Here is a 12,810-nt window from a genome sequence, read left to right as displayed (position 1 = left end):
GAGAAAATTATGCAATCCCCACTTAAAAGTACCCAAACATGCAGAGCAAACACAAACCTTTGATTGATGAGAGTGTCACAATTTCAAATAAATAGCATATCGCCTTAAATCGAGCAAACGCATTTTTGTATTTCAAAAAAGTGAAGTAAAGGTAGTATTTTGACAGAATCAACATACATGGAAACATGAGGACTATAAATTAAACCAATAAAGACTCTTCTTGTTAAGTTAGTTGAGCATTTCATCTGCATTCCGGAAATAGCAGGTTAAGTTTCTTATTTAATATACAAGTTGTGTACACATACATGTATAAATACATTCACGTGATTTCGACCAAATTACAGAGACATACAATTTCTCTTTGTGCCATTTCTACAAAAGTACGTTTTACTGCGAAGTTCTAAATAAAATGCAAACTGTCCTTTTATTCTTAATTACTTCTCCCAAATAGTGTGGTTCATGGCAAAAAAAGCGTACATAAAAACTATATCTGTCCAAAATGTTGCCCAAATTAAGTTGATGCAGATATATGTGATAATAACAGGGATCTGACATGCTGTTCCAAGTGTTATAGGAGAGTCCTTGTGATTTTTCGACAAACTTCATTTGCGAAACCGCCGTTTTACCTAATGGATATTTTCAAAGTTGTTGGTACTTATGAGATCATAACTGGATGACGTCATTTATTGTTTTATGTTTTTGCAGGTCGTTGTTGCTGCTGCTCATTTTACTGTTGTGCTTTGTGAAAGATTCTCAGGTAAGTGACAATGATTTTGCTCAGAATTAGGTCACTAGTATGTTGAACAAAGAAATCCATTAACTTTCATTTATTCGCTCATTAATTTGTTTAAAACATGCGGCTGTTTGATTTGATTTCAACTGACATTGTACAAAACAATTGTCCCTTTCTATCTTAATGCTAGTGGCGTATTAATCCAACTTGAGTTTCAACAGCCATACTGTATAATGGTTCCATACGTCTTCCATATCAAAAATTATTACTTATTTAGAAGCCGTTTTTATTTCAAAAGTACTTCAGATATAATGCTCCTTCAAGATCAAATTGGGAAGGCAAACAAAGTGAAGATATTTTGCAAAGGGAAGATGACTTATTATATGGCGAAGTATTGTCTTTGTTTTTATTTTCATAATGTCGGTCTACCTTATCTTTTATTAAGCGTCGTAAACTGGTCTATCTAACTATTTCATGTTGTAAAAGCACCGGTTCACGTCGTTTGTCGTAAAATTGGACCACGGTCACGGTTTGCATTTTGATCAGATAGCCAAAATGCACTTGTGCCATCCTAACTGTATTTTTTCCCAAAGAAAAGAAAGCTAGTATGTTTGGCTTTCCTTTTTCGAATAAAAAAAAAACTGGTGACTGATATATTAATGGCATCATCGGTGCAATTCCGTAGAAAACCTTGAAATTAAATATGTAGGTTATGTTGCAAAAAACAAAATTGAGCGAAACAACTTGTTCTCGTGTAAAAGCGCTGGAGAAGAAGGCGTGTTTCGTGTTTTATAACTATCATACAAGCATAGAGGCCCTCTATTTTGACGACCATGCAAAACACGCAAAATGGCAAAAACCAGTGAGGCGCACATTTGATGCTTAGAAAACCTTACACAGTGTTCATTAATCAAAATCATAAGAAAGCTATTAAAGTGAATTACGGACAATTGTGTGGAATTATTAGTCAGGCTCCGATACACTTTCACAGCTACCACTGACCCTAAGTCTAACCCTTTTCCCCAAACCGTTTTTTTTAATATTGGCTAAAATAAGACTAGAGGAAGTGCATGGGTTTACAACTGTTGCACTTGAAAACTCTTGTACATGATCCACCGTGCTATTGTTTAAAGCCATGTAACACAGCAATGGTGTCGTAACATCTGTATTGAGTTACAATTAACGATATAGGCAATCACTTGCCTTAAATGGAGAGGCACGTTTCAGGAACAGTCAAGGTTCTTTTTTTATCTGCTCTGCTTTCGGGGGAATTTTTGTGTATTTTGCTGATTTTTAAAAAAAATATTGCCCTGTTCAGTTTTTACAATGCAGTAATTGAAAACAATTAGTCTAGACTAGTCCTTCAATCCTTGAATAGAAAAGAGCCAAGCGGGTCTCCTTGTTGTATTCCTTTATAACAAATATAAAAACGACAGTCGCACTACGTTTCATGCTTTCCTATCAAAACAGTATTCATTGTAAGGTCAATCGAATTTTTGTTTATTTTCAAAACCAATCAATTTGATTGAACAGCTATAGACTTTGATTATTAACATAGCATTCAGCTGACCTCGGCAAGTTATACACCAGTGTTTAGAGAGGGCATCGTGTGTGGCATTTGGATGTTCAGAGACTGGACCGAGTCGAGACCCATTTCACTAAGCCCGCTGATCGCACTCAAGTGTTTGTACTGAGGATCAATTCCGGCTATTTGAGTACAAATCATTCAATGTAAAAATGATTGGATGGCAATTAAAAATAAACACTTCAGAGGCCATTCGTCGCGATAATATTTTAATTCATATATTATTCTTTCTTTTCTTGAATAAACCGTGTTTGTAAACGTTACTGAAACTATCTGTTCTCACAGATACTTTACAAGACATGACCTATTTCCAAGCCGTGTTTTATTGGCGATTGCTGTAGACATGTATTAATAAGAAAGACATGAACATTTTTCGTCTTCGATGTATTTTATTTTGTTTTATCTGTAAAAGAACATCGAGCTAGAAATAACGTCTTGGTTTGCTTACGTCACGGGCGTGTATAGAAAGTATCGGGGGAATTTTCACTAAAATTAGCAATCAACTTTAATGCTATAAATTGAAACCTTAGCACTTTAATCAAAACAATAAGTAATTCGTCTATTGACACTATATAGAGCAGTGTCCTTAAAGATTTTCAGGCATTCTATCTTCTGGTCGTCGTCAGCCTGCGGGAATGGACTTTAGCTTTTATACAAGCAATTGTTTTCTTAAACTAATTATTTGCTTTACGTCTCGACAAATATTGACCAATTGACCGTCGAATCCAAGCCAGGGAAAGATTACTCTATAGTCCAATCTAAGTTTTGAATGACAAAATTTTTAAGTAGCTGAAAAGAATACATTAAAATAGAACCGTTCTCCCTCTCTCTCTCTCTTTCTCTCTCATTATTTTCTAATATACTGTCTTATAAAGTGGTCATATTTCACAACTTCAAAGCGAAACATGACCCCTCTTACAGTGTCGAAGACTTTAAACATTTTTATATAGAGCGTGCTCGGAACAATATTAATATAGAGAGGAATCTTTTATATCTACTTTGGAAAAAAAAGAAGAGAATATGCATAACTGGATATATCAGATAGGAATAAGGTGGAGCCACAGAGAGCTCCTTGTAAGTTGCTACTTATGTGTTGTTTTCTCTGTAAGGCTGCGCCTTTCTCTCTCTTTGCCATTTAAGGAGCATAAGTACCATCCAACATTCCTCAAAATGACAGATATATGCAGGAGAAAAGGGAACCATAAATAAAACATGCAAATTATTCGTCTGCATAATTACATTCAGCTTGTGGGACTGTGAAAAAAATAAAATAATTCTTCTGACGGGCCCCTGATCTTTCGTCCGAATCCATGTTGAAAAATAGAACCTATCTCCCACATTTTACCAGAATAAAACTGAAAACTTATTCAGCTATGCGCTATAAAGTCAACTGTGAAATGTATAATAACCATAAACCGAGTACTTGTTTGATGAGTTGCAGTGTTTCTGTCTGGAAGTTGGCATGTACTTTAAAGCACGTGGCTTTATACCTTGTGGCATGACTCGGTAAAATTTTGCAATGGTTATAAGTTCGAACCGATTGCGATATTTTTTATATGTATTTTTGTAGCCTGTTATCTATATTGCTCTATCATATCTTACAATCATTAAATTTTTAAAACACCAACTAAGAACTCTTAACAAGACCTAGATAGTAAAGTATTTCCTCCACTCCCATCAAGTCTTAATAAATAAAACAAATATACCCACATAACGCTGGCACTCGGGGACATCTTCATATCGCGGCTCTGGAATGTATACGCTTTTCATAGCTTTTTTTAATGTTTTGCATAAGAAAACGCACTGGATTAAAACTGGATGATAAATAATTCTGATAAACGCGTTAAAAAATAAAAGCATCACATTTACGTGAAATTTGTAGAATTTCTTACTTCAAAAGAAACCCATTATAATGGCGCGATAACGCACCGTTTGAAATTTTAAAGGAATTAGAAAAAACTCTTGAACAAGTGGTTAAGTTAATAAGCAAGTATCTGCTTCCAAATATATTCATTACTCAAAAACGCAGCTAATAAAACGGGACGAATATATGATATCATCGTAACAGACAATTTATTTGGAATCGCATATTCATCTCTCTCTCTCTCTCTCTCTCTCTCTCTCTCTCTCTCTCTCTCTCTCTCTGTTGGGAGCAACCACCAGCACTTTACATTTCGTTACAGAATAAGAAAAGAAATACAAAGTGTAAGAGAGTAAGCGTTTTACAGGACTGTATCGATCTCTTATCTCCGATTGACAACATGGTCCCCTTTCGTTCACAAATTGGTCTGTGATTTACGAGCGGGTGGATGTAAGCTATTTTTTATTTGGCTATACTGGAGGTCTAACATGCGACTTAACAAATTAACGGGTCCCGTTTCAAAAGACCGACCGTATCAATGCACACAGATTGGACGATTCTAGTCAGTGCGCACGAGTTCAACTCTGACCCGTTCTCTCTTTTTGGCGAAACACATTTTTACATGAAAATGACGAGTATTTAGTCATTTCAGAAAATAAACCATAACAGACCCGCAATTCTCACGGCTTATTTGTAAAGTCTTTTCATTCACGTTTTTCTTTGAAGAAGAAAAAACTCAGGTGAAAATTTCGTGTTAATTTGGATTGTCATGGTAACGTTTGGCAAAATATGTGCATATATTTTGATGAAATAAGGCTCCATCAATTAAAACGGGTTTCATTCAATCTTCATAAACTTCTTGATAGCGTGGGACACTCAGATGTTCTGCCTCAGTTAGCGACACTTTCATTGCTTTGTAATTATACCTGTATCCGCGTGCTAAACTTTGATCCTCCCCATGTACGGCACCAAACAGAACAAACCATTTCTTGAAAATATACTTTATGTCTAAGAGTCGCAGTCACTGAAGAAGGATACATTTTTTTAAAAAAAATGATGTATTGGTCTTATCTTTATGGTTTATTTCAGTCAAAAGTTTGTTATATCAATATCCATGAACCGTGTTTCAATGGGAACTAAAAGAAATAATGAATTCTAAGATTCTTTATTCAATCAGCATGAGCCATAGAACTAAAAATCAAATGATACTTAGAAGCAGGTTTGAGAAGAGGGACCCCTAACCCCTAGAATGGGAATATGAAAAGAAAGTGAATTTTAATGAAGGTCATTTGTACGTGTTTCCCACACACCTGGTTTTGCCATTCCATCATGGGATATGCTTTTCAATAATTTCCTTCTATATAAAAATGCCTCTCTCTTTTTTTTTTTTTTTTTTTGGTTAACGTTGAACTGTTGGTTTGTTCCCATTGGCCTTGATGAACTATTTTGTTCATTGTGAGCTTCCGGAATTAAGTATTGCATTTAATGCATTTAAAGCAATTATCGCCGATGACAAATGTTGCTAATATTTGAACAATCAAAGGGCGGTTAGGTTTGTACAAGTCAATTTAAACAAATACGGCAAATATCTTTTTCTTTGTAAAAAAAATTTTTAGAAAAAAAATATTAGACCCCTGTCGTCTTCGAATATCTGAAAGTATTTTTAATGTTGTTTCTTCTGGGTGACTTACAGATCAGTAATGTACATAAAGCCCTTAAGTCTGAATTCTCACAGGATCGTTAAGCCATAAACACGGCTCCATTGAATTGACATTCTCTTGAAATCCCATCAAATTTTACATTAACATGAATGCTTTGAAAAGTAGCCTTTTCTATGCCGTGTTATGGCGTTATATAATGAAGTTAACTTCTAACAATTTTAATTACACGACACCACTCGTATTTGATGTCAATGCACGGTGTTATATTTAAAACAGGCACAAAATGTACCGTCTAAAGTGTTTTGGGCCGTTTTATCATAAAACTGTCTTTGGTTTTGGTGTTTTGTTGTTTCTTTTTTGCAATTTGCTATTCTTATAAGAAGGCACCATTGTTTCAATGTAAACTTTTCTGTCTTTTCAGGGTTTTCCAGACTTCAAAATCGACAATATCGCCGATAAACTAAAAGGAGAGCACAGTTTGGAAAAAAGAGCCGTTTTGTGGAATTTCTGTTCGCAAAAGTTAGTCCAAATAACCAAACCAGGTTCTAGGGGCGTGAACGCAAGGGGGTCGAGGAATAGCGAATTTTGTAAGTTTAACTGAAGCTGGGAGCACATAACATGTACATGTTGGTGTACTTCCAATAATTATACACATGAAGGGTAGATGTAACCTGTAAATACCACGTTGACGCTGACTTAGCATTCTTCTTTAAGAGGTTGCACACGTTTTATTTGAAATAAAAATATTTTGAAAGGATAAAAATGTCTTCCTCCATTGATAGAATATCGCCGGGACGGAACTATTAGTGTGAAAATGACATAATCTTGAATAGGAGAAGTCTGAATAAATAGAGGGAAGGGGATCTTGCAGGGTGGTTTAAATTTCAAGACCTGCTAAGTTTACCCACATGCACATCTAGTTATTATACCCTGTAGGATCTGAAATTAACACAAGCATCCTTCAAGCATTTTTTTAAGTTGCCTATTATGAAATGTTGAGATAGTTTAAATTCCATATGTGATTATAAAATTTACCGCTTGTGTACCAGGGCCAGATAAATGAGCAGCGTATCTTATGCGGCGGTCCTCTTTTTAATACAATTATGATTTACCACGATAACGTCTGTACACAATGACAATATCAGACTGCCATGCATTGACCTCTGCCTCGTTTTCACTTACTGACACCAGCAGATATACCATAAACACATGTAGTCATGCTTATCACAAAACGCAGAAGTTTTTTCAATACAAATACGGGTTCACTAAACTTATAAGGTTGATAAGAGACATTACTGAAAATAAACATTTGTTACATCCTTTGTTTCAGCTAACCTCACGATTATTTCCATAGACGGCGGGTTCATCCGCATCAGAGGCATGGCAAACAAGTTATATCTGTGCTTCAACAAGAAAGGCAAGCTGCGAACTCGGGTTAGTATTTTTTAATGGCGTCATCTTAATCATCGTCATCATCATCATTATCATCATCATCGATATCATCAATCATCATGCTTATTTCATGTAGTTCCAAGCCCGAAATTTTGGACCTTGAAACCAATTCCTGACCAACGAAAAAGTGTGTCTTGAGTCTCCGCTTAATTAATTCACAGTTTTACATAGATAATTCTTCCAAGCCGACTTCAAATGAAGAAAAAATGCATATTTAATCTACAATACTATAATTTTTGTGTTTGTCAGACAAAGTTAAAGACCTTTTCTTTCTAATTTACATGCATTATCAAGAAAGCCTTATGTGACGACTGTTGGTTTTGTTTAGGGTTAAACGATGAACAAACTCTTTTCCTCGCCCCTAATGGCCATATAAGACTGGTTGTTGCTGAATAAATAGAACTAAGACAATCCTCGGATTGGTTAATTCTCAGAGGAAGATTATCGAATGAAAGCCGGAAATAAATATTCGCAACTGACCAATTTATTACGTTCCGACTTTTTATAATTAGGAAAGTAGTCGAATAAATCCTTTATTAAATGTTCAGGTATAATTCTTCAAATCACACTGTTAGGAACTGACTCGTGCGGTTAACTTCATACCGAACGGTGCACCTGTGTTCGTCCCTAATCCGATTAGGTCCCCCCACCTGTGTTCCAAATAGGTTTTCTGAAGGAAATAAAATGGTCAGCATTTCATTTCTTTAGACGCACTTCTAAAGATTACACCGAGAGAATTAAGGTATTCGAGATTTGGCTTTCTTGTAGAGGAAAGACCGCTAATCAAACGCCTCGCCAAATCCCAAGACTAAGATTGTCGCGCATGCTCATCAGACCATGAAATAAAAACTCGAGTGAAACCACAGCGAATGATAGTCAAGTAAATACTAATTAATTTGTAAAAGAATGCCATTTGACGGAATTAATTTAAATTAATTTTGATATTATTTTGTCATACACCAGCTGTGTAGTTAAACGCTTTTAACAAGTCTGGATCATAATAACACTTTTTGTCAACCGCATTTTAGTGAAATCTGTGTTGGTTGAAAAAGGCAATGGCGAAGGGCCTTTCAGGCTTCATGTAGACTTTTTGAAATCGCCTTAATGCTTTCGTGCCTGTACCCTGTCCTGTCATAACATTAGACTTGTACACATCTGACATTTTAGTTGTGAGACACAACATGTCACCTAAAACCTTTGTTTACTCAATAAAGATTCCAGATATATCGCCATAAGAGTTAAGGTAGCGCAGCTAGTGATACACGTAAAGCGGTTGTATGTCGGGAAAACAATAGAACAGTATTGTTCGGTATAATCTTACAACAAAAATATAGCATCAGAAACCGGATAGGTGACAAGGAACAGGAATTCAGACTTATGCATGCGACGTTTGCAAATCTGACGATGTTATCAAATTCGTTACATTTGTTTTGTGACCCTTTGACTTTTCAAGTATTGGAAACATGTTTGGACCTTTGCACCTTGGAGCTGAATTGCGGGGACCCCAAGCAGTGCTCGCGATACCTCCCAGCGATTGCACTCTCCGGGAGGCAGAGAGCGTCGGATTAAGTTTTTAGTCGGGGTGAAACTTTTTTTGATAGGTTTGTCATCTGTGTGACAATTTATCGTGTTTAGGTGCCACCAAATACCAGGACAAGTGAGAATATTTGGCGGCGCCGTCAAACGTGGAGGAAAAAATTCCGGGGCAGTCAACTTTCTGTTTATTTAGAATATGTTCTGTTCATCAAATTTAACTTTAGAGTTCAGTATTAGGTAGTAAATCATGCATAAGAATTGACAATGATCAAACCTCTGTTCATTTCTATGTACATTTCACATTCCTAAAGCATGTATGTTACAAACCCTTCGAGGTCAATTTCACTGCATGCAAAATATTTCTTTGCAATTCCAACGACACTGAAAGCAAAGTTATTTCCGGTGATCAAAGGTCAAGAAATATATCACTTCCCCACAGGTGTCTCTTAAGATATTGTCAATAATTTGATAAAGACAATAGGGTTATTGTGGACTTTAACAATACCCAATGATGGCCACCGTTCACCCGCTATTTCACACGTGCTCATTGTTTAATGGAAAAATGATTTTCTTCTTTGTAAAGACGTGTTAACCCTGTTTCTCGGTAACATGGGCATGCTATTAAGTTTCGATTCCACGTGGTCGTTAAAAACGCGTAAACAATTAAATAGAACAAAAGTCGCAATTATACTTTTTTTTTTTTATTTCTGTATGGTCTTATCATAGACAAACTTTCCAATAACAATATCAACACAAAGTCAAATGTAGATTGATAAGACGTGCATACATGTGCATTTATTTGTATAAAATAACATAAAAATGGTCAAATGATTAGAATATATTATGAAACACATTTTGCATAAATTTAACTGTATGGATGTAAAGCAAAAATAAAGTCTTATTTTTAGCATATTCAACATGTACGTGTAGCAGTATGGAGACATTTTTTTAATTATTCATATTTTTTTTAATTTCAGTTTCAGCCGCCAAAATCTCTTCCACATAGTTGCGATTTTTCTCAAAATCTGACGGGAGATGGGTATCATACGTTTAAACTCCGAGATAAACCAGAATGGTCCATTGGATTCAAGAAAAGGGGCAAGAAATTGCCCGGATTTATCCGAAAACCAAGTCAGGAACCATGTCACCACTTTTCGTTAGATCTGTTAAATCCTACGCCCATTACAATACCCTTTGACTTTAACAAGAAAAAAAATTACCTTTTTAACAATAGCGGAAAGTTCAGGATCAGACATAAAAAACGCAAAAAAAATCGGCGCAGAGAAAAAGAAAGACTAAGAAAGAGCCAAAAGACACGTAATGGTGTAAAAAGGTGAACAATCACTTGGTTTTGTTTAGGATTTCAAATTTTTGAACTTGGAATTTTTTCCTTGACGATGTGGTGTGAACTATTCTCCCGATGCACTCCGGGGAACCCACGGACTGGAGGTGATGCGTAAGCAGCGATGGATTCCGAGTGGAAAATTGGTGATTCCGCCCCGGAAGTCTGTAAAATGAGCATAGCAGTGAAGTAACGTCTTTCTTGACCCACGCGGGTCGCCATTGTGATAGAAAGGAGATCTTGACTTCTTTCAAACAATTATTTGAATGCAATATTTATCTTGTATAAGTCATCCAGGTGTAAATAGACACATGGGGGTCAGGCTACCTTACTTTAAGCCGTAACTCAAACTGTTCAATGCATTAAAATATGATGGACTATGTTGTGTGAGCGCATTGATATTGAATACAAATCATTGTTGTCTGCTCCGTACTGAAGTGAACGATCCGTCCCTACGGAGTCCAAATCACAGGGCTGATCAATTCTGAAGGTTTTTTATTTGGAACGACAAGTTATAAGAGATATGTTTTCGGCAACACGGGTATACACAGTGTCAGCGCATGCCCAGCGCATGTTCGTATTGACGTCAATATGTCCGAGTTTTGTTCATCTAACATTCCGGAAGCAAAATCTATTTTATAATATTTGATTGTAAAAATTTGGCTGATCTAAATTTTTTTCGCTATTGTTGTTGTAATTATTTATTCTGATCTTTATCGTCTAAATTAATCTGAAATTTTAATAGTACATTGAGAGCCAGTTCGACTGTGTCTTATTTTCATTGTAATTTATTCTGTATCGCCATTTTTTGCATTTAACATTTGTACTTCAATAACTGGTAGCTTAAAGATTGTTGGAAATCCATCGTAAATAGTTGAATATTGTAATAGTCATGTGATATGGCCAGTAAGTTGAAGATGAGAACGATTTGCGACAGGGGCATTGCTGTAAGGTCAAACATTCCGATACGCTTTAAAACTTAATAGGAAGATATCTGGGTCGTCATCAAAAGCACTAGAATCGTTTTCGAATTGTCTTTTTCGTTTTCTAGAAGCATGATATTAATAGAAATTCATTTTTTACCATCACTGAAATCCTTTAGCCATGTTTTGCACGTAAACAAAGAAGAACTTCAAGAATTATTAGACAAGGAGTAAGTGCGATAAAAGATGTTCTTCCGGGTATTTGGAAAAGAAAAAAAGTTTTGTCACTTCCACATGACTTCACTTGTTTAAAAGTAATCACCTTTGTTACTATTTATAGATGTCCAAAAAATATCGATGGTGCCTATATGTATTGATATACAATGTTTTGTTTTGTTTTCATGGTTACTGTTTGTAAAAGATATGTAATTGTTACCAAAGAATATTTATTACATTTTGTATATATCTATGTTAAAATTGTCCCATAAACTTCGTACCTAATGCACATAGTGCAGTAGATACAATTAAAATTGAACTATCCAACATTATCTGTTTGTTGTTGCTTTTTTTCCACCCGATAGATATAATAATTATTGGAGAGAGAGAGAGATAGAGAGAGAGTGTGTGTGTGTGTGTATTGTTGACGAATACAAAGTATTGGTGTATTACAATGTAGACCAGGCGAGACCACAAATATTCGGTGTGATACGTCTAATCAATCATTGTTATATAATATAAAAAAGCGGTCGGAAACGAGATAAATATATCTTATTACGTGGTCTCCTACCTGTTTGACCAATTACGAAAAGAAGGCAGAATACTGATATGTTACCACCAAAGGCTTTCATGTTACACTCGCTAATGGAGGACAGAGATCTCGGAGCAAGTTACAAATGAGGTCAGGAACACAGAGAAAGAAAAAGATACAGTATATAGACCTCCCCTGTTTTTAGAAATGAATGTAAACAGTATATTAATATTCTCCGCCATAAAAAGGAATAATATATAAAAAAATTTAAAAATATGTAGAGTGTAATTTGACTTTTAGGTTGATGAATGTGACAGTTGTTAGGGTCCATACAGTGTTGTGACACGTGTGATACCAACGCAATGCACGGTCTTACAATCTGTCGACAACAGTCCACTCAACATGTAACGAGACCATATCTTTGTTTTTATCCGATTTCCACGAACCGCTAAAATCAAACGCCACTGAGCTTGTAGGCTTTATTTATTCACCCATTAACCGTTTTGTGGGTAGGCAGTGAGAGAGAAGTCTGAAGGACTTAAGAATTTTGGCAAGTCCTCTCGCCCCAGCAGAGGCATCTGCCAGAGGTGGCCATTATGAAAGTCTTTTGAAATGCCGTTTCGCTAACATTTGGGGATTACAGGAAATGTGCTTATGACAACGTTCTAAATTAAAGCAAAATAAATGGCAACGCTTAACTCATTTTTCATGTTGAACATGTACATATTTATTATTTAAAGTACAAGTCCATTTTCCCCCATTCATTCCTTTATCTAAAAAAACTTCAACAGTTTGCTGAGTTCTTTAAAAAAAAAAAACCTTTGCAAAATCATAGCGAAAATTAATTTTTCCTTTGGGAAAAAGATTAAGACAACGCTTTTCCTGATTTTTGTTTTCTTCGGGTGAAATTCGTTCAAACACCAAACGCTACAAGGCAACACTTTCCCGATCAGAAGTTGGCTCAGTGTA

General features: G+C 35.6%; 1 protein-coding gene across 2 annotated transcripts in view; it reads left to right on the top strand.

Moving 5' to 3' along the window:
- LOC105346677 (fibroblast growth factor 18) overlaps window positions 1-11,641 on the top strand; it is a 28,012-nt gene extending 16,371 nt beyond the window's left edge. For both annotated transcript variants that reach the window (XM_011455378.4, XM_011455376.4), the window contains exons 2-5: window positions 706-757; window positions 6,262-6,427; window positions 7,171-7,274; window positions 9,806-11,641. In XM_011455378.4, coding sequence (XP_011453680.2) covers window positions 706-757; window positions 6,262-6,427; window positions 7,171-7,274; window positions 9,806-10,165 — 682 coding nt within the window. In that variant the 3' untranslated portion in view covers window positions 10,166-11,641. The remainder of the gene's footprint in view (window positions 1-705; window positions 758-6,261; window positions 6,428-7,170; window positions 7,275-9,805) is intronic.
- The last annotated feature ends 1,169 nt before the right edge of the window (window positions 11,642-12,810 follow it).

This window comes from Magallana gigas, chromosome 8 (assembly GCF_963853765.1).
Source record: "Magallana gigas chromosome 8, xbMagGiga1.1, whole genome shotgun sequence".
Lineage (NCBI taxonomy): Eukaryota > Metazoa > Mollusca > Bivalvia > Ostreida > Ostreidae > Magallana > Magallana gigas.
Note: the sequence above shows the minus strand (reverse complement) of the source record. Positions and strands in the feature narration are given on the sequence as shown.